At 44.3% G+C, this 26,500-nt stretch overlaps 1 protein-coding gene across 1 annotated transcript in view; it reads right to left on the bottom strand.

The window, feature by feature from the left end:
• Nucleotides 1-26,500, bottom strand: part of snd1 (staphylococcal nuclease and tudor domain containing 1) — a 157,028-nt gene that overhangs the window by 119,512 nt on the left and 11,016 nt on the right. The window contains exons 8-13 of the mRNA XM_035648341.1: nucleotides 26,332-26,438; nucleotides 25,804-25,894; nucleotides 20,127-20,231; nucleotides 10,407-10,508; nucleotides 2,396-2,496; nucleotides 778-888 (exon numbers count right to left, since the gene is read on the bottom strand). Coding sequence (XP_035504234.1) covers nucleotides 778-888; nucleotides 2,396-2,496; nucleotides 10,407-10,508; nucleotides 20,127-20,231; nucleotides 25,804-25,894; nucleotides 26,332-26,438 — 617 coding nt within the window. The remainder of the gene's footprint in view (nucleotides 1-777; nucleotides 889-2,395; nucleotides 2,497-10,406; nucleotides 10,509-20,126; nucleotides 20,232-25,803; nucleotides 25,895-26,331; nucleotides 26,439-26,500) is intronic.

The following is a 26,500-nucleotide window of genomic DNA, read 5'->3' as shown; positions in this document are numbered from 1 at the left end:
AAGGACAAATCTGGAAATGGCAATGGTGGAGAAATAAGGACAAAATGTGCAAAGGGAGGAAGAAATCAGGAGGAGGTGCAGAGCAGAGGAAGGAGGGCGGGTGAGCAGTGACACTGCACGAGAGAAAAGGGGAGAGAAAGTTAGTCTTGTAAAAAAAAAAAAAGAGGCTGTGCCTTCATCTGCTCTACCTATAGCCAGCAGATCTTAATCTGTGGCAGAGTAATAAAGCACGTACTAAATCTCTCCACTGCACCTTCCCATAATTATATTCATAGGGCCTGTGTAAAGAGAGCCTCTGAATTCGCATCAGGCAAATGGAAAGGTATATGTGAGTCCAGGCATGTATGTAAAGTAAAAAAATTGTATATATAGTAATAAAAAAAAGGCCAATACATGTATGAGAGAATATGCAGCAAGAACATGTTTCCTGGGGAAAATCCAAGAACAGTTATGGAAGTCTGAGCCGCTTCACCTGTGTCATGTTGGATGTAGGAGCAAATGTAAAAGCAATAAAAATATAAAAAAAACTCAAGGTCATATTCAATTCCCTTTCACTTCCCAGGAGCAAAATTTGTTAAGGTCATTCACAACTCGTGGTAGAGTGTGACTGGGTGTCTCTATGAAAGAGATTAAGGAAGTGTATGGGCATTGCAAGGTTGTTTTAAAAAAAAATTTATTGAAGCAAAACAAAAATATGCCATGTGGCTTTAAAGGGAGAGGGTGAGTGTGAAAGAAAGTGTGTGTGTGTGTGTGTGTGTGTGTGTGTGTGTTCCTCACCTGGCCTCTGCGGCAAGCAGCTCGTCATAGTGGGAGGAGCGCTGGTCGTCATCCTGTCTGTATCTGATGACCGTGGCGAGGCCTTTACTGACCAGAGCCTCCGCTATGTTGCTGGAGAAAAGGGGGGGGGGGGGGAGAGAGAAAGAGAGTTTTAATAAAAACAACAAGCAAAATGAAGTGGCCGCATGCAGAATTTCTGTGGGAGCTGGCTCAACAAAAAAAAGAAAATAAGAACATGACGAATCCCAAAGGTGGCTTTGCTAAGGACCAAAGGTCACTTAAATGTTGACTTTGCACACTTGACTAACCACTTTCTCGCTGCGTCGCTGATGTACAGGAGAGCAGATGAAGGGCAGAACAGGGGAGGGGGTATTGTTGGACTCAATGCAGCACTTTGTGGCTAGCCCTTGGACATCGGTGTTCTAGTTCAGTGTGTGGGAGAAAAAAATGAAGGGACGAGAAGAAAAGTCTCCTGAAACGAGCTTGTGTCACCGAGTGCATTCGTCTGTCCCCGTGTGACAGGCGCCGACACGCCAAGAACACTGGTTGTCACCAATAAAAATGTTTTTATTGCGCTTTTCCTGCACCCACATCAATATTTAAATAGAAAACTGAGTGAGGTGTCTGCTGCAAGCCTTCGTCCTCATCACCTCCACGTTGCTTTTAGTGTAGCAGGGTTTTATAACTCGCAAAGTGTCAAGCAGCACACATTTCTTCCAAAACAAAAGTTTATCCATTCAATTTATTATTGTATCTTACCAACTATTGCTTCTTACATAGATTGTGTTCATTTGATTCCTTAGCTGTCATTAATTTGTAAGTCTCCGACCACAAGGAGGAAAATTGAGAATAATACATTACAACATACGGCAGGGTCAAAAAAAGGTCAAAAACATCCAACCCACTGACCGCCTTGCCCCCTGCCCTCTGTAATCATGCGGGGGCCTTGCCAACTGTTGTCTCTGTAGCAGTTGGTCAATACTGGGGTGCAGGCCAGGTCGTGACCGCTGTGTAAGGAGGTTTTGTCGGATACGACAGGGTCGCTGACGAAGAGGGACCCATGTTTCCATGTGACAGTGCCTCGACTGATACAGATGGAGAAACCCTGATGATGAATGTAGCTTTCAACTGTTTGGGGTTTTTTTGAGTGAGATCAGACTTCTGAGGGTTCATTTGATGTCAAGTGACATTAAAGCTCTTCTGTCCCGGACTGAATAAATTAGAACCTCTGAACATTTTGTGTGGGGAAACAAGTTTTCAAACAAATAAACCAGATTCCTTCAAAGCCGTGTTTGTAGATAGACAATAATTGCCTGCAGTGAGACGACCCCTTCTCATGAAAATTAAAATACAACCGAGCCCTTTCAGGTTGCTTTGTGATTCACGGGGAGATTTGAAAGTTCTGAGCATTTACAAATGACTGTTCCGTGTCATCGTCTCGCATCAAACTTTTAAAGTTTTACACGGGGAGACGGCGTGTGTGTGATGAAATGAAATTTGCTGGCTACAGCTCACTGGCAAATCACAGACTGTACGATCTGTCAGTGAGGACGGACTCCTACAGGAAGCTAATGGTATAGACCTACAAAAGAGTGGATTCTCAGGGTTCATAACTTACATGCCGCCAATTGTGACTGTAGCACAGGTGCGTTCTGAGAAGGCTGGGGTGCTTTCTCCTGGGCCAGTAGCTGCTCTGATGTAGTCCACTGTCACGTTGACCTGAAGTGGCACAAGAGCAGGGAAAAGGTCAAAAAAACACGGCAAGTGGACCGAGACAAAAAAGAAGGCAACAGCAGTTACGGTAATAATTATTGTTGGGAGCATTCCCAGTTGTGTGTGTGTGTGTGTGTTTGTCCGAGTTCTCAAGGTCAACCCCCGCCCACTCGGTGTGAGTCACATCAGGTAGCACTGTGGGGAGAGGACCAGACAATGGCAGACAGCACCGGCTGCAATGAGAGTGCACACAATCGGCAGGTTAAGAGCCATGTGTCCAACGTGTCGGAGGGAACAAACAACGTGGGGAGACTGGCTCTGCACAGCATCATAGCGGAGACAATAGTCAAAGGGAGGCGACGCAGACAGGCCTATTACAGGAGACGTGAAAGGGATGCCAACCATGACACTGAATGACGTGGACTTGTCTTTAAGACGGACAAGATGAGGACACGGTGACGTGAGCAGAGGAAGAGAGGCGCTTCTGTCGAGGCAAAAAAATGTATGCGCTGTAGTGAATTGTTCAGCAGGAGGTGTTGTCTGCATTTTAAGAGCAGGTGGGAGATAAAAGGATACCGGGAGACGGATTATGGTTTTCCAAAAGCCACAGTTGGCTGCGCTGCCAAATACAAAAGATTATGTTTTTGAAGCTGCTTTATAACAGAAGAATAAAAGGTGTGGGTAACTTACTAATGTCACTCAACAATGGAGTTTCAGTTCAGTTAGTTGAGTAATGAACAGACAAAAGTATTTTTGCTGTGCAGGGATATGATCTCAAAAGATGAAACCAAATGGAGAATAAAAATCTGAAATTAACATCTACAAACCATTTTCAATTTTTGTTTAATCTTACATCCAAGCAGAGACAATATTTTCATGCAGAGTTTTTAAAACCCCCCACTCAATTTCAAACATTTTGTAGCTGTGAAAATAACCAATTCAGTTTTTCATCAAAGGAAATAATTCTACCCCGACCTCATCAAAGCTCTTCTATTTGGCCCAATCACGAAAGAGGTTCATGTCTATTCAGCCTTATTGAAAAGTGAAGCCATTAAAATATAGAAGCAGAAAAAACATTCTGCATTGTTTCTTGGTTACTTTTGTGTTCAATGGCTGCGCATTGGCCAGGAAAAGGTAATGGATGGGAGGCAAACAAAGCAATAATAATAATAATAATAAATTTCATTTATATAGGAATTTTCATTGCTAAAAGCAATCTCAAAGTGCTACAGTGAAAAACAGGAGGACCACAAGTTGGCTGGGGAGCGCAAAATGAGATGAGATGAAAATGAGGAGGCCAACACAAAAACAATTTAACAGACAAAATACAAAGCTGGATACTATGAGCTGTGAAACCAGAACACCAGTTGTTCCCCATTAAGCGGGGGTGATGACAGATTCTAAACTTTGACCAGGCGATGTTAGATTAGAGGAGTTCCGAGCCCATTCTCCACGGGCCATCTAACAGATCTCCTGATAAGGCAAAGCTATCTATAAGAAGAACCCAGAGGAGAGTGAGATGGCGGGGTAGGAGGCAGTGGATGGATTAGAGAGTGGGGGCATGATAAGGACAAGGACAGCAGGACAAGAGCAAGAAGACATGTTTTTTTGAGATTCGGTTTGCTCTGCCAAAGGATTCGTGACGTGTTTGCACGTGTAACAGCAGTTTGTGTGTAAAGAATAAAATCATTCTTGATAATGTGATGGTATCTGTTGGATGTACACAATGTATGAGACTGTCTCCTCCATGTTTATATTCCTTACATGGAGCCAAAGGAAGTATGTGTAGCTGCTTTGAGACATGCACTCAAGATGGGACATCTCCATGAAAATCTCCTGAGGGGCTGAATCGCAAACGTCCACAAATGTTTATCCGGACATTTTTCCAGTGCAAAAGTAAAATTTCTGGAGTGAGTCAATGTAAAAAATTCACAGTGAGCAAGTTGGCGTGTTGATGACTGTAAACCAAAAACATCACTGCTTTCGGCAGCGGAATTATCGGCATGTCCCGATTCCTCACGTGTATCAAGGTGTATGCATGGAAAAGTTACAACTAATATTAAAAACATATTTTTTACTAAAGCAAGACGAACCCCCTGCTTTAGGGGTTCTTACTTGACAAAGCTTTCGCAGGCAACTCATGCTGAAATATGATATTGTAAGGATAACTGTGCCGTGCTGTAGTGGGGCCAACAGTAATCACCGCCTCGTATGGGCTCAGCATGAGGAACACAGCGACAGGCTGCTTATCCTGATAACCTGTAGGAGGTTTTAGGTTTTTCTCAAACTGACATAAGCGCCTTTTCGTCTCACCCAACTCCTAAAGGTGATTCCTTTGCCTTTTTTTTTTTTTTTTTTTTAGGTACGGACCACTTTGTAATCAAAGAGCACATTAAACACTGTGAGGGTTCTCAGTGAAACTGTACGTGATCACAGTTAAGCTGGCGCGGGTAAAGAATACTTTTCTGAGCCGTTACAGCAGCCAATCACAGAGCTAAAGTTGGGTTGGAACGGGAGAGATTCTCTGGACATCTTTGAGCCTTGAAGAGGCAAAGAAAGACAAGGAAGAGGGAGGGATGCCGGTTTAGAAAATGAGCACAAGAGGGGAAGCAAGGAATGAAGGTGTGGTAAAGCGCGAGCGCGTGTGTGCGTGCGTGCGTGCGTGTGTAAGAGAGGTGCTTAAGTTGTTGCAGTGTTTTAGCAGCCTGTAATCGCAGCTGGCTATCATTTAATGAAGAGAGCTGTGCTGGAAGGGGAAAAAATGAAGTGAATGAGGAGGAGGAGGAAGAGGGAGCCCCATCTGGATCCTCAACGATGGGACTCGGTGACGCTTAGGTCTACACACTTTTGCATCCGCTTGCACTCACACACACACCTCAAGCTTTTCCGTCAAAAATCACAAAGTCTGACTCCCGCCAATAAACACAGCATTGTCGGCGCATGATGCACACACTCGCATGCACACCGACAAGAGCGGGGGGAAACTCGGGGGGTAACAGTACAACACAAGCAGCTGCATAACAGGAGCAACTTTGAGCACGCAGGATTATCCGAATGTGCTCAACCCTGATAAGTGGCTTAATGCAACATTTCCATTGGACTTTTTTTTTCTGCTGAGGCTGAGACCCAGGCGCACAAGAAGCACTACTTATAAAGTTAGCCAAATCAAGCTTTTTTGGGATTATGTCACCATGCAAGCGCTGTCATTTCAACGGGGGGTAGGGGCGACATGTATACGAGAGGGAAGGAGACAGACAGAAAGAGGTGGAATAACTGAGAAGGGAAAAGGCCTCAGTGCATATTTAGCCTCCCTAAAAGGGATAGTTCAGAGGAAGTTGTTTTTTTTGTTTTGTTCTGTTTTGTTTTTATGACAAAACAAAAACATATGCTATGACTGTTACTTTAATTACTCCAACTGATAATCTGATGTCTCATGTGGCTCTTGTAATTACTGCGGGGGAAATATTTCCATCTCCATGAAACTAATAAAGTATATATTGTTGGAGTTGACGCTGTGCCCAGGACACTATTTCATAACCACCTGAAGCTGTAAATTCCTCTTTCTGTGAAAAGACCAGACGAGGTACTGCACGATATTCTTTTCTGACTATTTAAATATAGACTCCTCTTGGCCAAAAAAAAGGCAATCTTTTGAATATGGATATTAGATATGCTTTATAAAAGATCAAAAGCACCATGCTCTCCTTATAGATATGAGGAATAGGGGGTTTAATAGAAAAAAAGCATTTTAATGTTGCTTTATTCTCCTAAAGCGGAGCGGTGGCATTAAGGCTTTGAGCTTTAGCTCGGCACACTGCGACTCATGGTTAATGCTTAGTCACGTCCTCGGAGGTTTAGTCAGGGGGAAATCTGCTTGTTTCCCAATTGCACTCGGAGGCAGTACCTGCTGCTTTGAAATGGAGAATGTTGTCAAGGGGAATATACCTGTAGGTCAATCTGATAACTCAACGTTGGGACTGGACAGGACGATTAGCTCCGGTCAGGCAAGTTGATGCAAAGATACACCTTTTGTGGTGTGACGGTGAATCGGAGGTGACATCTACCTCTGTAAATAACTCAAGTTCTCTTCCCCCCTTTTTTTTCCTCAGGAAAAACCCAGATCACACAGTGTTTCATTTTTAAAATCCAGCAGGTCAAGCCCCAATTTCCTCACTGCTGATGTAAAATCTTTGTCTGGGCTTGTGGTGGGGAAGAAAACGAGCAGAAAAAGATAAAGGTGGACTTCTCTGGAGTAGAGTTTTGGGGAAAGCAGTGGTGTTTGGAGTCTCCTACTAATGCTTACAGCTCCAAATCTGTCTCAATAGAGCTTGGTGTTGGAAGACAGGATGACAGAAAGTGGGTCGACTATACTCCTCTCTAGGAATAATACGGCTACCGGTTCCACAGTAAAGTACAGTTAAATTCCCAAAGGTTAGTATTACCGTTTCAAATTTTTAATTATCATTTAAACCTTGTTTTGTTTTTTTTACAGGTTTTGCTCAATTCTGCCCAGCATCGTCTGCAGGCGACGTGGGGGGTCCTGATTGGCACCAATGAAAACGTGCCAGAAGGCAGTGACATTGCCTTTTGAAAAGACTAAGACTGGGGCGTGGTCCTGCTTAGGCTTTGTAAGAGCGCTGAGGGGAACTCACCTTTTCTACAGAACATGCAAAGAGAAAATCACTTTGAACGTGCATCTGCACACGTGTACCGTCGAGGAAACCGAGGTCGCTTAGATAAACATTAAAGCCTTGAGGGTAAGCCTTGTGTTCGCTAATAAACCATCATCCATTCTGAACCCGTGGTCATTTCATCCAAACTGACTGTTTCTTGTTGCCAAGGCAGCTGATGGGTGATTTAAAATAATAACAATAAATGCTTTAGGGCTCTGCAATTATTGGCGGGGAAAAAAAGATGATACACTGTGACAGAGGGTATAATTCAGAGTTTTAGCCTTGTGTCTGAGCAACAATAAAGGAATGGGAGGAGAGCAACGTTCCAGATCTCTTCCGTTATTGATTTTGCAGAGTGAGGAGGTTTTACCGCTGGCAAATGGGCAAGAGCTCTCCACTTAGACCTAACTCACTTCAAAGAGCCTACAAGCACACGCTAGGGAGACCCAACTTCAATACTTATCAAATCTAGAGGAATACAGTGGCGTATACTGTATTTATGCATTCAGCTTAATGATAGAGAAGAGAAGTGTGAGGCAACATCCGAGCAGATTTAAGCAAAATACTGAGTGGACTGGTCCTTTTTTTAGACCTGGCTTTTACCGTCTCAAGTGATCCAATCACAAGTGGACGGCTTTCAGCAGAGGTGTGAACGCACCCAACGCGCATTTGAGATCTGATCACTCACACCACAGTTGGACGCATTCTGAAGGAAGCCCTATTCAGCTCTGACCTGCTACGGCTTCAATCAGCATTTCATATACATTGATTTATTTGTAGCATCCCTTCATAATATTAACATTGACCGCCACGTATTGATTTTTTTTTGCAGTTTCAAATGAGTAAAATCCTATTTCATTGTAGAGCTGAGCACAGCGCATCGATTCACCCTCTCTCCCACCCACACACCTCTGTCATATCCGCACTGGCGAAAAACATCACATTCGGTCTTTGCAAACAACAACGACGTGCATGTTTATTTGAATGCCGAGCGTGGAAATGAGATTTGATCACAAGTGGTCACTCGAGACATGCGTGTGGACACATTGTAATGTCAGGTGTGAATTGACGTAATCAGAGCGGTCCACTTGTGATCACATCACCCATGACATTGGAGCGAGAGCACTTAAATGAGAAGTTGCTCTGGTTTTGTTGTGCTGTTAACATGTCATTGCGCTAATGAGGTAGCCAGGGTTTGCATTTGATTTCTCCCACCTGCGTTTAGAACTGTCCACATGTGACTGGATCTGGATCATAATTCAATGCAGATTGTAAACAAGGCTATTGACGCACTCTTAAATAAAATCAAAAAACAAATGCATTACCACATTTAAGACACTAACTCCCTTTGACACGTAGAAAATCATCCATAGATCCATCCTCTCCGATAAACATAACAAACAGCGATCTGCCCGCGGCTGCGAGAGGCGCAGGAACATTTTAGCTGAGTTGACTTTTGAAACACCCCAGAGTGTAAACAAGCAATAGCGTGGAATCAAACTCGGTATGAAAAACAGCCCAGATTGATCCGTGCGCTTGCATGAAGAGACCTTTAAAACAGTGAGTAGATATGTGCACCTCGTCGGTTTGAAAATGAGTGAAATATTTGCAGGATAACACGATAATGAACCTGAGCTACATTCACATTTCATCATCATACTTCAGGCATATTTTGTACAGTATCTTTTTTTTTCTTTTTTTAAACCTTGACAAAATTATAGTCTCCCTGTTCGCATCGCACTCACACAGTAACATTATCCCCCAAACACAAACATCCCATATAAACAGCAGAATCATTATTCTCGCTTCATCCGTCGAACGCCAGCTTTCGGCTGAATTTTCTGTCATTAAAAAAACATTAATGAGGCTGATTAAAATGGCCGTGATGAGAGGCTGGGACGGGGATATGAATCTCACTCCTGTATCGAACGCCAAAAGGAACTCTCTTGGCTTTCGGCTTTGAGTGTGTGTGCATGTTTTTGTTTTTACTGGGCAGTACAGCAAATTCTTTTTTTAATTTCATTTTTTTTACCACTGTACATTTCATGAAAGTGTGTGACACGGTGATGTCTGTTCCAGCTATTATCTGGGTGCTTTGGTTTGTGCTTTTAAAAATGAGCTCGTTTCTGTTGGGTAGAGAACGAACCGAGGAAATGTACAGAGAACGGATTTCTGGAGGCCGGAGCTCCAAAATCGGATATTCTGGAGTCTGCTGAAAAACATTGTAATTAGGAGATAAAGTCTGACTAGGGAAGTCATTTTGTCAGTATGATTTAGTGTAAATGCACCATTTTGACCGAGTTTTCCATCAATCTGGACTCAAGTTCCAACTGCATTTTTCAAGTAACTATTTGCAAGTAAGGCTCCAATCTTTTCACAGCATTATAATGCCCCTTTGTATCTGACAAAGTGTTACAGTTCGCTTTTATGAAAAACAGAATTCATTCCACTTGGTGGACAAAAGCTCTGGGTGAGTCCGTGAGCAACAGTCTTTTTCCCTTTTTTTTTTCTGCACGGACAATGACGACAATGTAGATGTCATCTCACTGATTTACAGAATGTCATGAAAACGACTGTGTGTGCTCAAAACTTGATATGTAAGGCAAAGTTTGCCACATTTAAAACTGTACCCAGCTGGATACAATCATTTCTAACTTGTAAAAGTTTTACGTGCACTATTTCAAGGACAACACCGAATTTAAACCAGTTCTTCCCCCCGCCCCCCTCTCTGATCCCTACCACAGACCTCATTTCGTAGATCATCTATTCAAATTGAACACAAAAACAGGACTGATGTTCAAGCAGCGACGGGTGTCTCTCGAGTGCTCTCCAGCTCAGTGCTGGGTTCTGCTGGGTCAGATGTGTATAAATCATAGCGGCTCCCAAGGTGTACAGACCCAGCAGATCAATAGACACAAGAGGGGGAAATCAACACCACTTGTTTAAAGGGTGCGTTGGAGCTAATACCGAGCCCCAGGGCATCTACTGAGAGTACTTGGTATTCACACACACAGGGAGAGAAACCGATATCTCGCTCAGGGCTTCAGAAATGTGTGTTTGGCTACCAGTGAGAGGGAAAAGGTTGTTGCAGTGCATGTACAGCCACTGGGGGAACTCTTGTTGAGTGCCATTGTTTAATTCATTAAAAAGCTAATTAGAGGCAATCAAGTTCATTCACATACTAGCAGATACACACAAGCGCAGAGTGATTGTGAGCTTTCAAAGTCTGTCGCTGCTTCTTACCTTTTTACCGATGAGCTTCTTCCTCAGGAACTCCCGGGCCTCGAACATGTAGGGGATGTCATAGAGCGGACGGAAACGTTTGTCTTTGTCCTTGTTCTTCTCCTGTATCAAGATGGAGGGAAAGAAAGTTGGGGAGAAGGGTCAGGAAGAGGATGTTGGGAGGGAGCGGACAAAAATGGAAGGAGAAAGAAAGACAGACAGGGAGAAGGAGAAAGTTATTCATGCTGCACTTTCAAAGCTGCGCGGCCCAACAGACCTCTGAAAAACATCCTCCACCTCACACATACACACACACGGTACAGGAACACAAACGCACACAGTCAGCTTGTTTGTTCCCTCAACTTCAGTCCTGCAACAGGGAGGATGTGGACTCTGAACTCACTGGAATAATGGAGTGTGAACGGCTGCACTCCGGGCATGCACAGTCGCACACATACCTTCCTCAGACACAAACATCTCTCTTGCTGTCAATACTGACACACAGCACCAAAAAGAAAAAGACAAACAAAATCACAGTTACCAAGGACACGCAGATGCAAACAGCCAAGGCAGAGACACTGTGTTAAACAGATGCATAAGGGCAATCTGACAACGTGTGTATTTTCGTTTACACACACACACACACACGCACGCACGCACGCACGCACGCACGCACGCACGCACGCACGCACGCACGCACGCACGCACGCACACACGCATGCCACACATACACTCACGCAGCTGCACACAAAAACTTCCCTCAATACGCTCACCCACTCCCTGACAGGAGCAGGCCACAAATAGAACCTATTTGCATTTTCAAAGGAGGCTGGGGTTTTTTTTTGTGTTCCTCCCAGTGTGAGGAGACAAACACACACAGTGTACACACACACACACACACAGTGACAGGTGCCTTTTTTGTAGAGGCGGGGTATGGAGAGAGAAAAAACAGCAGCAAATGACAATGACGCAGTGGGAAAATAAACGACAGGCGCTAACAGGAGGGATAAGGCTATGAATGACAATACCAGTGTGCTCGCCACCTCTGTCCCTCCCACACTCCTCTATGAGCGCCATCATTATCTGTCATACGAACAGAAGTAACACTCTTCTGTACGAACAAAAAGGGGGGGGTGGGGATTCAATTCCTCATTTCCTTTTCTCTTCAATGGTTTTCATTCATTTTTAATGCCTCTCCAGTTGTTCGGGGCTGCCAGGTGTGGAGCACAGCTGGGCAGACGGATGTGGAGAGAAGACACGTGGGGAGCAAAGAGGGCGTGAACATGTGTTTGTATGTTCAAGCGTGTGCTCATGGCATCATTAAAGTCTTAACCTTGTAAGACAAATTCCTTCTGAAATACTGTATATATTTTGAATTACTTCCATTAACCGTGGCAGGAATTGAATAACCCCTCCATCTTTCCTATCCCGCTCCCTAGCTCTCCTCCCTCTCCACGAGTCAGCACAGTGCGGAACCTCGGAGGTGAGTTAATCTCACACATGGCCAGTGGAAATCCCACAATGCTCAGCCAAGAGCCGATGTGCCCCCATTTTGCTTCAGCCGGGGCTTTTTTGATTTTTTTTTCAGGCTCTTTCATCCCTATCAAGTCAGTTGCGGTGGGATGATGGGGCCTTTTAGGAGAACTGCCAGACAGGAATCCTCCATTTTGTGCCTGAGCTGTGGGCTGAGCCCTCCGCTGCTGGGGACTAGGATAACTTTCACCAAGCTGACATTGCTGGAGTGAAACCCTTTTTTTCTTTATGTCATACATTAACATAATTCCCAGACGGTGGACGATGGTGTGTTTGCATACTCCATCTTCCGGGTCAAATCAACAGGATAACCTCAACTGGGGAAAAGGAAAGAATAAACCCAAGAGAAAGAGGGAAAGAAAAAAGGGGGAAAAATCATTTCCAACTAATAAGCTTTTTTTTTACTGTGGAAAGGGAAGCCGTGTCACTGAGGGCAAAGAGTGTAAATGTCAGCACTCTCTGCCAATTAGGCACAAGGAGTGGATAAGTAGACAGGGAGGACAAAAGGTACTTACTCCTCCTCTTTAAGAAGGTATATGGGGACTGAGCAGGACTGAGTGGAAGACGAAGAGGTGAAGGAGTTAGAAAACAAGAAAATGAGACAATGAAGGGAACTAAAAACACAGGCACTCGAGAGGAACACGCCGCCAATCACATTCCCAACACCAAGTCCATGTCCTACTTCAATGTGACGCACCAGACAACCCTTACTTCGTCTTTAGCTGGGCTCAGACAACAGGAGTTTTAAAATCCTGACCGATCTTGAAATGAGTGCAAACAAAACAAAACGCGATGGAGACTGGTGTATTACGACAGCTTGCTATATGGGTAATAATTCTTTGCAGTGATGAAAAGTCCCCGAGGTATGGCTGAGCTGAACATCGGTACCGACTAAGGTTCCAGACCAGAACTCTCCTCCGATTCTCGTTGGGTTAAATCTGCCCTATTCTGTCCGAGCCCAGCTTTAGCTGAAAGTATAATGTCCCTATTATGGTGACAAATTAAAATGAGCGGAGGGGAGAATATGTTTAAAACGACTAGTGGTGGTTTTTAAAGGGCAGCAAGCAATAGCCTTAGCGTGGCCACAAATCAATGGTGCCAATTGATTGCATCAACAGTCCACTAATTCACAATGAGCCTGGTCCATTTTGTATTGTAACTACCAAGAGGTTCAACATCAACTGCAGTGCTACAAAAGGGGGATATAAAGCATCCCCTGACAGTTAAGTGCTATTCACACTGTGTGGAAAAAGAGGTTGACTGTGACAGGTCTAATTATTGGACTATGGAAGTGATTTAAACCTCAGGCGCAAATAGTGATAACATTACCATTGTTAAATTAATCCAACAAGCCAAACTCTGTGTACATCATCTATAGACTGTTATCATGCAGTTGTAGGAAAGTTACAGACAGCATCACTGCTCTGTCTCAACCATGACCCAATAACAACAGTTTGCTCTCACTGTCCTCGGGGGGTGTTCTGTTCTATTTGGGGTAAATTCCCTTCGTTCCAAATTACCCGTTAAAGCTCAGGAATCATCTTTGACTATTGCAGAGGCATGACGCTGGCTGGATTGTACAGTGTCGCAGGGCTGCAGGGGCTGAGCTGCAAATGCGTGGATGCTACTGCTGGGAGCATTTGCAGCTTCTGGAACTTCAAGGGTGAAATCATGACTCAGGAGCACATCATGCTCTCTGACGTTTGACTGCGGTGTTGGGGGATTGTACAGTATTAGGCCGTAGTTTTGCATTTAGCTTATTCATTAGAGGGTTGTTTTTTACCCAGTGTGTCCCGGATGTGTCGCAGACTAAGTGGACATTATTTGCTCTTATACAACTGCTCAACATTTAGTATTGTATGCCTAACAAAATTAATCATGTATGCATGAACATCAAATGGCTACAGACGGTTGGAGTGGAGAGAGGGAGACTGTACAAGAGGGAGAGAAAGAGATGGAGGGAGAGGGCGTGAATTTCCTGAAGCAAGAGCATGAAGGATATTGCTGGTTGTAGTACTACAATATAGAAAATCAAATTACAATTTCAGAATTATTACCCACACAGCAGAATACAAATAAGTCATTACTGAACTGACTGGAACTGATCTCACAATAGACACAAGAACAACTGCATATTTCACAATGGAATTACCTGTAGCACCATAAAAACAAAAAAGAGCCTCCATTCATGATTCACTGCTAAGAGCCTGGTGTAGGTAAAATTACCGGGGACAGCTGTGACAGGTGGCAGCCCATGTTATGATTGTGCTGTCATTAATATGGATGTCGTTAAAATGAAATGACTGCCTGAGCGAGGCAGCTACACTGTGTACAGCTGAAATGTGCAGTGTTGTGTTTATAATCTTTTGGAACAGACAGACGGTCAGCCCGACCCTGCAGAAAGACACGGCAGTGCAGTGTGAGACTAACAAAAAAATCTCCAATTTGTTGCGGAGGACATTCAACTACTAAAGGAAAGAGGATAACACTGAACATACTGCATGCATCTCAACCCAAAGGCCTCCCCATTAACGGTATGTATCAAAACAAGTTCTGTTCAAAAGGGGCTACAGGTGGAGAATACTTTACACCCATCGAAAGCGACGGCCGCATTATCTTCCGATGTAGCCCCTTGACTAACTTCGTCTCCTGCAGCAACACAAACACAAGCAAGCCAAGTCCTTGCTTTTTCAACAGTGACAGCCAAATGGTGCGACGGAGCCAAGAAATATTCATCCAGTAGTGTGGGGTGATACTGGCTACCAATCTACCCTGTCCAGCCAATAGTGTACAAAGTGAGTCATGCGGCGGGGCGACCCTCCTCCCTTGTCATCTTGCACCAAAATTTGAGGTCGACGGATGTCATGGTGCCAGGCTGGGGGCTCGCTGAGGGCACAGACATGGCCAGACCGAAGTGAGGAGGAGGAGGAGGAGGCGGGTGGGGACTGGATGAAAACTATCAGCGGCACAAACACGCCTCAGAGCAGAGGGGGTTTTTCTGTTTTTAAGATTTGGTTATTGTAAAACTGTATCTCCTGAGACGTCTCAAGAATTTGGAATGAACATTATTTTCAGAATTAGTATCAATTTTGATTCATTATATTCAAACAGAAGAAAAAACACTTTGCTGTCAGCTTCTGCACTGTCAGTTTGTCTTTTGGTCCCACATGCTATTTGTTTTTAGCTTGGTATGGTGTCAAATTTATGTCTGACGGGATTTGAATAATATCTGCATCTTTGTCTTCTTTCATTATAATTGAGCATTCTGTGTTGCACTACAGTTGATAATTAGCCAACAGGCTATAACAACAGATTTGCTATTTCCATATTCTACCTCTGTTTCAGAGGACCTTGATGTCTTGGCTGCACTTGTAGATGTGAAGTAGAATTCATTATCATGTGCAGAAACCAGCAACAAAACCATTCGACTTTAAGGGTATTGTTCGAAATAACAATATGAGAAATTTCAGTAGGCTGTGCAACTTCCCCAAAGAAATGTGCAGTCATTTGTTTTGCGACATGCCTTCCAGACTCATCCACAAATTCACTTTCACAGGTATGAAGATGTGCAAATTGTCACTGCCCACATACTTTGCCAGATTTATCAGACCAGCGCTGAAACGGTTGCATTTACAGAAATGCTAATCAATGTGCAATGTTCCAGTCCAAAAATAAACCCAATAATGTGAGAGTAAAAATAAGAAGCAGACAGGGGAGAAAAGAAAGGTGGGTGGAGAGACGGATGATTTATGGGAGGCAGCAGCAGCAGAAAGATGAAAGATGTGCTGCGAGACTAAATCGTCTACAAAGTCAACATAGACACACACACGCAGAGGTGGACTGCGGAGAGGTTAGACGAGTAGGCAGGGCTGCATGGACTAGAGTGGGAAGCCATAGTCATTGTGCTGCTGCCTTACATAAAGGACAGCGAGTTGACCTCTGTATGTGCTCCATCAGCACTGTGCTGAACCCTACTTAAACCACATAAGCACACAGATGCATTACAATGCATGAGGAGACGCACACACACACAAAACTTGAGACGCAACAAGCACATACACACAACCACAGTGAGTGAGTAGCACAGACAGACACCTCTGTCTCTCCTCACTCGTGTTCACACTGGGTTTGTTCTGCTGCACATGAGAGAAAGAAAGAAAAAAGAAAGAAAGAAAGAGAAGAAAAAGCTGACTCCAACTCCCTAGCTCAAAATAACAAATGAAGATATGCCAGAGCAGTAACACAGGGGACGGGGGTGGGGGACGGGGTGAAACCAAAAATGAGAGAACAAGGAGACAGACGAGTGCAAGAGAGGAAATTCGTGCCTCTGTGTTTTGCTGCAGCCAGACACCATTGGTCCACCAATCTGTCATTCTGAGCACAATTAGTATAGTCGTGAGAGAGCAAGAGAGGAGGGGGGGGTGTTAGAGGACTAAAACGAACCAGAGGAGTTGGAGGGAGGAGGAGGAGGAGGATAGGGGCTTGGCAGGAACTGTCACAGTTCATCAGTGCACTGGGACATCGCATCTGGCCTCTTCGCCCCCGAAACAGTACACACACCCAGAGACACCCACACCCACACACACACCAACATAAACGGCATGGCTTGCAGAAAACACGGTCAAACAGTGCTCGGCCACAACCAGACAGACAGCGATAATAATGACAACTGGCACAAGAAAATCCCTACAGACCTTTAGAGAATGCAACACACACATATACATATACATACATATATATACATATATACATGTATACATATATACATACATACATATATATATATATATACACATGTATACATATATACATACATATATATACACACACATATATATACATATACACACACACACACACATACATATACACACACACACACACACACACACACACACACACACACACACACACACACACACACACACACACACACACACACACACACACACACACACACACACACACACACACACACACACACACACACACACACACACACACACACACACACACGTCTGTTTACGCAGCTTAACCAAGTGTGCGTGTTTGTGTGTTTGGTGTGTTGGTGTGTGTGTGTGTGTGTGTGTGTGTGTGTGTGTATAGCTTCTGGCTGAGATGTACCTGCTGCAACCTCTCACTCACCCCAAGGTGAGAATTTCCTGCCCACATCCCCATCACACCACCCACCCTAATCCCAAAAAATTTAAATGAAATTTGCCTTTTTCTGTTTGTACCTCTTGCATGTGCAATAACACAGAAAACCACAGCTCTTAGTCATGGCTGCAAAGTGTTGTTCATCTTTTTTTTTACAAATTCTTTGTCAGGTGAGCACCAATGTTTGGAGATTCTACACAATACATTTGATCGACTTTCCATACAGTGCAAACAACTGTAACAAGAGGTGAAATCTACAGATTACACTGTTGAGAAAAGCTTCCGCTAACCGAATGTGAACTTCTATATATGCTTCTGTAAAGTAATGTGGACAGGGCATGAAATTAAACTCCCCCATGGCCAAGGTAACAGCTCACTTGCCCTAATTTACTGTTCTTTCACACAGGTCTGCTGGAGGGTGAGACGGAACATAAAATTCTCATGCATAAATATATATAAAATACATATATTTAGTTGAGATATCAGAGAAATTCCAGTGCCTCCGCTGTCAGTTGCTTTTGTTCTGCCTTGCAGTCCAAGGGCTCATCTTAGCCATCACAACTCCACAGTGCTGCCATAGCGACAACACTCAAAGCTGAGCCAACAGCATAACAGACAGGCAGGCAGCTCTTTAGCTCACAGACAGAAATAACTAGCTGACAAACAACACCAGCAGCAGCACCATGAACAACCCTTATTAAAAAAAAAACACCACCTCTGTAAAAAGACCGTCCTGCAGCAGTCACAAAAAAACCTGACCTGCGTGTAGGAAGCAAAGGCATGCAGTATGTAATCTTCTAAATCTGACTGTAGAATCTAAAGATGAGGGATTATGTATAAAAATGACAAAAAAGTTAAACTCTGACCTTTGAATTAAACCTGGAAGTCTACAGAAATTTTGAAAGCCTTATTTCAAATCCATTGTGGGGGTCAAAATAATGAAAAATTGTGTCATGGTCCAAATACTTATGGACCCGACTAAAGCAGTACAACCAATATCAAAACCAGTGAAATACACAGACATTCACATCTGGGCTCGCTCTCATAGGCTCCCTGCAACATACGACAGTTTAATGAAGCACAAAACACATACTGTTCAAGCATCTGGTGCAGGCAGAGACAGAACAGAGTTGGGCACTGAAAGAAAGAGAAGGAAGAAGAGGAGGAAAGAGACAAGACATGGGTGTGAAATCAAAAGGAAAAAGGGAGAGGAAAAAAGTAGGAGGGGAAAGTTGGACAGAGACCTTCCAGGACAGGAAAGGACCAGGCCATGATTGCTGGGTGAAAAAGCTGTGCGATGTAAGGAACAAAAAGAGGGGCAGGGAGACAAAATGGAGAGTTTTAGTCCAGAAGATTGTTATAAGCACAGAGAGCTGAGGAGAAGAAACACATACGAAGGGGCAAGAGTGCAGGTCAACAATCTGACCACAGTGGGGGAGAGACGTTTTCAGACATGAACTCTGGAAAATGTCAGGAAATTGGGATCGGACATTTTCCGGAGGTCGCCATTCACACAAGTCTAGGTCAGATGCCCTGGACTCGCTGTGAATGTTCCAGAAATTTTCCTGCTGAATTCTCACATGGGGTAAGTCAGATATTTTCTGGAAATTTTACTAGGGGACTGGCAGGAAAAGTGGTGGAAAATGTCCTTAGAAAAAATTTGTGTTGTCAATTACAGCCCCTCCAGAAAAGTTCAGGGAAATCAGTCCGGAATTCAGTGCATGTCTGAAAGCAGCTTTAATGATGCAAGGCACTAACGGCATCCGGGGAAGGAGACAGGGACGAGACATGAGGATGGGGAGTGGGGGAAAAGAATAAAAACTAAAGTAGACACCAATAAAGAGGAAATGATAGAAAAAAAGTAAACCATAAAATGTAAAAGCAGCAGCAGGGGAGTTAATAAAACGAAAGCAATCAAAGCACACAAAAAATAAAGGGCTGTTTTAAACTTTCTGCAATCTAGACAGAACCCCATCTCTGCGTCCCTCCTCTTTGAACAAAGGGGAAATGTGACACAAGACTTGATATTACAGTGAACGTTGTGTTCGACGAGGGGAATGGTTGTCAAACAGCAACAGACGTGTTCGGTTTTATTTGAAATATGTAACTGACAAACGTCAAAAAATCTTGACTGTTGTGACACTAGAACTTTCTAATTAATGTGAGCAACATTTCCAGACATGCTGAGCCTCTTATTATCAAAAAAGCCTTTTTAAAAGGACTGTCACACCAGCGATAATCGATAAATAAAAAATGAGCCCTCCATAAATAAATATAAATATATAGGTACATGGTGTTGAAATGAAATCTTTTGGATGAATTAACAAGGCGGGCTTATATTGTGCAGTAGTGAATAGACTTTCATTTCCTCGGTAATCAGAGTTGGGGAGTGAAGGAGAGAGAGTGGGACGGACGGTGACACCCAGCACAGTAGACTTCTGCATGCAGTTTTTTCACCAGACACTATATATGGGTTTCAATAAATGTATTTCTCCTCTGCTATCACTCTGTGTGTGTGTGTGTGTGTGTGTGTGTGTGTGTGTGTGTGTGTGTGTGTGTGTGTGTCTTCACAGCCTTACTGAGAAAATGGGGGAGTGTAGAGAGGAAAGGAAGGCAAAGAAGAAGAAAAAAATCAATCTGCCTCACTCTCTGCAGTGCTGCAACCCACTGGGTGTGTGCAAGTGTCTCGCTGTGTTTGCATGAGCCCCAACTACAGGAGCGCCACCAAGTGGTCAATATTATTCCCACGGTCATTTAAAGAGAGAGAGAGGAGACTGATGTACAACGGGAGGAGGAGAGGGCGTGAACATTGAACAGAGAGAGATGGATGAAATCGGGAGATGTAAACAGCTTGTGTTTGACTTATAATGAAGCAACTCTGTCAGGAAGACGGAGGCAGCATCAGTCGTCTCGGTGGTGATTCTAATAACTTGGCTGCCCACGAGCTCTCCAACATTACAACAATCAGTAACCAATGCAAACACACAAGCATCCACTCACTCTGCGCAAAGCTGTGTACAGACACATGCAGACAGACAGGTTTGTTTGTACCTCTCCCTCAATCCTGGGGGGCCGAATGCTGGACAGGTGGATGGTCTTATATTCTCCAGAGTTGAGCTTGACCACCATGGCATCAGCGTTTACCACCTGCATCACCTACAGGGACACAAGAGCAAAGAGGAAGAGGGTTGGTTAAAGTAAAAACACAAGTGGAGAAGGTTTGGTAATGTGAAAAATTTTGGGGGGGGGGGGGGTTGTGGTAAAATTCTGAATTTGTAACCCAAGTTGAGGAAATTCATTTCAGGGTCCAAAAAACCTGTAAATCTTCTGGCGGAAATGCATGCCCCTGTGGGCTGAGGGAGTGCTGGAGCAAAAAAAGACTTGCACTGCATTTTGTTGAGTGAGTGAGTGAGTGCGCAGACAAACTGAGAGAAAGATGGGAAGTGAAGGAGCAGGTAAAGGATAAATGGAGAGGAAGAGATCTATTCAAAGGAGCAGGGAGAGTGACAGTGCAGATCTTGTGCTGTCACGAACAGAAGACACCGAGAGTGAGGTAAGAAAGAGTGATCCTCGAGTAAGTAGGCGAGCAAAGTCCCCCCAGCAGCCGGCAGGGCTTAGAGGACAGGGGGAGGACATTGGGCTATCTGGGGGATTGGCACCATCACTAGGGAGGGAGGGAGAAAAGGAGACAAGAGTGCAAGAGAGAGCTTTGAAACACAAACATCCTGTTTAAGAAGCACTGATCTGAGCATTACACGGCCCTCTGCCCAACAACTGGCAGGCAGCCCTTTGTTCTGGCGACCTTTACAAGTGCAACCAAAGACACACAAATTTATGAATGGCATTTAAATGCGATTTCTCTGTGTATCAAAGGTGGGACCCACAGTGGAGACGAATACAGGTGGATGTGAAATTACAGTTGACAAAAGTGTCAAGCTGCTTTCAGACATAACTGAAGTCCAGACATTTTCTTGACCTTTCCCGGGTGGGGGGGGGGGGGGGGGGGGGGGGGGGGGCATGTGAGAACGCAAAATGTTGATGCGGACATTGGCCCCCAGTGGAGAGTTCATGTCCAAAAACGGCTTTAGTCTAGTTTAAGACCTCAGCATTGGTTTCCAATAAAGGAACATGACAAACAAAAGCACAAACAATCTCAGAGGAAAATTAATGAATGGGTTATATTCAAGAAAAATAATTTTTTGTGACTCAGTCCACAATATGTGCATTACTACGCATCTGTGCTCTCCCTAGTAAAATCAGATTGGGGGAATATTGTGACCTGAGATGAAGGAGGCATCCAGCTCCTTTAAGTAGGCGGCTTGCTAGAGACTGAGAAAAAATCAATCGCCCTACACATGTCGCCGCCCACACGTGCATTAAATGGCCTTATCATCACTCGAGCTGTAGTTGGTATGTAGGCTGCGCTCAAGCTGAAGTCCTGAAAGTGAGAGATGCAGGTTTGAGCCATGTTTCATGGTCCGTGTGGGTGTTTATTAAATTTTTTTGTGCCAGGCTGTGTGGTAGAAAAACAAAAATCATTTATTGAGTTGAGCCCATTTGATGGTGTGTATGAGCGACACACATCCAGGTGTGTTTGGGCTCTCTGGGAGATTCATTATTCCATGAAAACAAATCGGACTGCCACTGCTTTCGACACCACAGAAGAGAAATTAGACCAGCCCACGTGCTAAATAGGCTGCCCACAACAGCAGCCAAAATACATCATATACTAATCACTGTGCAGAGTGGGAGACATTCAGAGACATAGGAAGCGGGGGGGGGGGGGGGGGGGGGGGGGGGGGGGGGGGGGGGGCGTAGAAGGGGGTATGTAATGAGTAAGTGCGAGGGAGAGCACGCATGCACACCAGCCTACACAAATTCACACTGTAACAAGGTCATTCTGTGGCCTGCCCAAGTAAATAAAGTGCAGGAGAGAGAATGTGGCAGGAGCAGGAGAAAATGGCTCAGCATTTACTGGCTAATTATCAGCTGGAGGAGGCGAAGAAGAGGGCGTCAAAGGAGGGACAGGACACACACACACACACACACACACACACACACACACACACACACACACACACACACACACACACACACACACACACACACACACACACACACACACACACACACACACACACACACACACACACACACACACACACACACACACACACACGCGCGGGGGAGCGGAAAAGACGGAGCGAGCCGGAGAGACGAGAGAGAGACGGGCGTAATCTCTCAGCAAATATCACCGGAGCACGGACATAGGAAAAGATGTAAAATAAATAGAAAAATAGGGCAAAAAAAAAAGTCTCTGCAAAGTAGCTGGCATGAGGGTCGAGCGAGCAGAAGACAGATAGGCGGGCGGCATGACTCACTGGTCTAATCTGACACTCGGGAGGTGGGGATCTACTGCCACCCTCTGCCCATGGCTGACATGACATCTGCAGTGGCCAAGATCAGTCATAGCACGGGGAGGAGGAGGAGGTTGGCTACCATCAGGGAATGTTTGGGTTGTCAGTGAAATCCATTTAGTTGGTTTTTAACCACAGGGCCAAACACAGGCTTAGCCAGGACTTTACCCGTTACTCATGTCAGATCACCTCCCTCAGAGGAATCACCTATGGCGGCATTTCAGCCTTCTGCCGCCCGTGGAGATGACTTGTCACCCAAATTACACGGTTTCACATAAACTAGTGGTGCTTTGATGCCACGATAAACACCTTAAGCTGGCATCTCACCACTGGCTGCTGTTGTGAATAAAAATAAATGATGAAAATATGATGCTTCGGGAGGACACCACCCTGGGACAGGTAGCAACAATCTGGAGAGACTTTTTACTGCCCTTCCACTTGACTGATTTTAACTAGGGCATGAACCAATTTACCCTTTTCTCATCATTCTAACCTAAAAGTGACTTTAATTTCTTTTCTTTTTTTCTTTTTTATTACAGGTCTGCCCTTGTAACCATTGTGTCAGACTTATTTCAAGTGGGACAGCCAAACCACCAAATAAACTCTTGTCATCTGTTCCCTTCTTGATGTACAAGAACACTAATAACAGAAGCAGACACAAAATATACATCTACCTGTATATACAGCAAATACTACAACATTGAGTGACTTCACATGGATTTGTATCCAAATAACGCACTGTGGGATGAAGCGGCACATGAATATGCCACATATTAGGCATTGTCTGGCGGATTGTGGGTTTGGCATTTTTGTGATTAATTTCAATTTGGCAAGAGGATAAAGGGATTATGGCATAAATTCAATACAATCATCTGCCACGTTATATATTTGTATGTTTCACAAGAGCGTGACCTATACAATATTCTACAAAACAAGCAGTTACCCATCATCTATTTCTCAGACAGGCACATTTTGCATTTGAAGAACCATATTCATATATGGATTTTGTGAGCCTGAAAGCAACTGCGGCAAGTGATGAGAGGTTGGTAAAGTCACCTTTTATCCATCAGCTCGCAGGTTGATGGTTACCCAGGGGAGGGGAGGGGAAAAGAGAGGAGTGTGGGGAGAGGGAGAGAGAGAGAGAGAGAGAGGGGGAGAGAGAGAGAGAGAGAGAGAGAGACTATTGGGACTTGGCCTACATCCGCTTCTCTAGTCCCCGTAGAGAGGAGAGAGGGACGAGACAGTCAAAAAGTGAGATGCGTCAGCAGGATTGACTTGTGGGGATTTGGACCTGGTTTGGCTCTCCACTCCAGCCATCACTCAGATAATCAGAAGTGAAAAGCGGAGTGGACGAGGAGAAAGGGAGGAGTGTGTGATGATGGGACTGATGGATGGATGTGTCCCAGGGAGAGTCGGTGCAGAGCAGTATTAGGTGCCCGGCAAAATGTCACAGGGACAAGTACGAAGGGGCAACGACAGGCCTGTCCAATATGTACTTACCTTTAAAACAACTCAACCATTTGCAGGGTCAGCGAGATTTTCCATCACAACTGCCAGCAACTTTTAAAGGAAATGGTTGCTTTTTTTAAGTCCTGCTGCCATTTCTGAAGCCATTCACTCAGTTTCGAGAACAAACTTTTCAAACCATCTTAGATCACATTCGTGTTCAAATAAATTCTAAAGGTGATTGGAGGTCAGAATACTGTTTCCCTAACGGTGGCGTCAGAGAAGCTGCTGATGGCTTGCCAACACCCTAAAACAAACTGACTAATATAGCAGTAGCTGTCGAGAGAGCGAGCCTCCTGTATGGCTCTTTTGGGGGGAGTGAAGATGCGAGGGGAAGGGAGGACAGAGGAGTTCTGCAGAGATCAAAAAGTGCATCAAGGTTTAACTGGGGGCATCAACAGTGCAGCGTAAAAAAAGAAAAAAAAAAGGAAAATCCAGAAAGGACATGCACAGTCCCGGGGATCTTGATTGGATGGTTTTTTTTCTGACTTTTACTTATCATGTCCTTTCATCCTTCATCCCCCAAGTCTCCCTGCGTCGCTGCACACAAACTCACACTTTCAGTTTCTTCTTTAACCCCTATACCTTTTCTTCTTTTTTTTGCTGCCTCTTTTTCATACACCCTCCTGAGCTCACCACCAAACGCTCCCCTCGCTCCCCACAGCCCACATCCAGCCTCCTTTTATTGAGGGGGGCTCAGAGAGATCTGAGAACAGCTCACACTGATAGTATAAATGTTTTATCCTTTCTCTAGCCCCTTCCCTCTGACTCAGGAAAAAAATATACATACACAGTTTCTCTGCGCGCCTGCTTTATGTGTGTTGCAGTTTATCAAATTCATTCTGTAAGCAGATTGCCAAAGCAACACCTTTTATGCAACCCTCAGGCTGGCCATGAATTTTTCAGGGTCTTAAAAGTTCAGACTCTGGAGGGTGCAAACTCAGACAAAAGACAAACTTAAGAGGAATTTAACTTTTTTCTTTCTTTTTTTTTTACATTCCTATAGAAAGATATATCAACTGAAGGGGAAGTGTTGGGTGCAATTCAAACGGGACCAGATTTTAGAAACATAAAGCTGATGTTTTCAGGTTAGAATCGCTTTACTCGGTTAAAGCGACGGATTGGAACCTATAATATGTCATCTCGCAGTGACATTAAGGTTAGACTGTATTACCTGAATGTATCGAGGAGTCCATCTTATTTGATTTGAACTAATGTGTGCCGACAACTTGGGAGAGAGTGCACTCCATTGTACTTGATATTACGGACACTTCTCTTTCCCCCAGAGGCCCTGGCCAATAACCTCCAAAGCTAATATCTCTAATTCTTGGCTTGCGGGGGTCGTTCAGTGCCACTGCTACAGCATACGCCAGCGATTTGGCCCTAATTTGACTGGGGAGTGCTTCAAGGTTTCTGTTCAGCATTCCTCCTCGTACCTTTTGAGAGGAATTTTTTCTTTATATTCAGTGGTGGGGGGGTTCAAATGTGAAAATAAGAGGTGTCATGGGGATATAATTCATTAGAGGCCTCAAAGTGGCTCGGCTTTGCTGCAGTGCTCTGAGAAAATTGGAAATACTGCAGCAGACATCAAGAAGTGGAGGCAAGCGAAACGACTAGTTTCCCCTTTAGCAATGACGCCCAGGCTTATTCATACCGAAAGATGTCTGCTTGTCATGTTGAAACTTTTATACCTAATGTCATGTTAAGAAGGGACGGGAAAAAAACATTATATTGGAGAACAAGTGGTTTTGAAGACTAAAAAGAAGAAGACAAAGCAGGGACGGCACGTTCACTGATGGCCTCACCTTGGCTACAAACTGTCTGTCCTTCTGGTCCATGTTGGCTGTGGGCGCCACGTAGTCCTTCCAGATGCGGACCTTGCGCTCTTTAGCAGATCTGGGCCAAGAACAAAATCACATCATCATTATCAGAGTGGCGGTACCCAGCATCAGCCATATTGGGACATGAAGGGCTTAATCAAGCGACAAAAAATGATTCATGTGGCTGGAAAAATTCTACAGAAGCTCATTAAAGCGTGAAAATTCAGACATGATTAGACAAAAGTTTTGCTGCAATGACTGTAGCAGATGAATGTCACTGCAGCAGAACAGAGCGAGATTGTTCATCTCAAGTAGTGGTGGCATGAATCTGTCATTGTACATTGACCATCTAATTGCCACAATTACTTCCAATATCTCAGGAATCTGCATGTACTCCAATTATTCATTATATCTTGTGTCAAATCAGTGATTTCCAGAACCAAACGGGCAGCTACACTTTTTTCTTTTTCTTGTTTCCTGAGGTCAGCTAATAGCTCTGCTGCGGTTTCATACCGTTCAGCAGCGCGGAGTTTCTCTGCTCCCTGGGTGTAAACAGCCATGGACCAGTCCACACAGCGGGCGAAGCCTTCCTTCAGCAGGAGCTCTGTGATGTTACCGTTCTGGAAGAAAAGAGAAATGGACACAGATGAAAGGTCAATTAACGACACGGGGAGCTTCGAAT

The sequence above is a fragment of the Scophthalmus maximus genome, chromosome 12 (assembly GCF_022379125.1).
Source record: "Scophthalmus maximus strain ysfricsl-2021 chromosome 12, ASM2237912v1, whole genome shotgun sequence".
In the NCBI taxonomy this organism is placed as follows: domain Eukaryota; kingdom Metazoa; phylum Chordata; class Actinopteri; order Pleuronectiformes; family Scophthalmidae; genus Scophthalmus; species Scophthalmus maximus.
The sequence above is the reverse complement of the archived record's forward strand: the minus strand, read 5'-3'. Positions and strand labels throughout refer to the sequence as shown.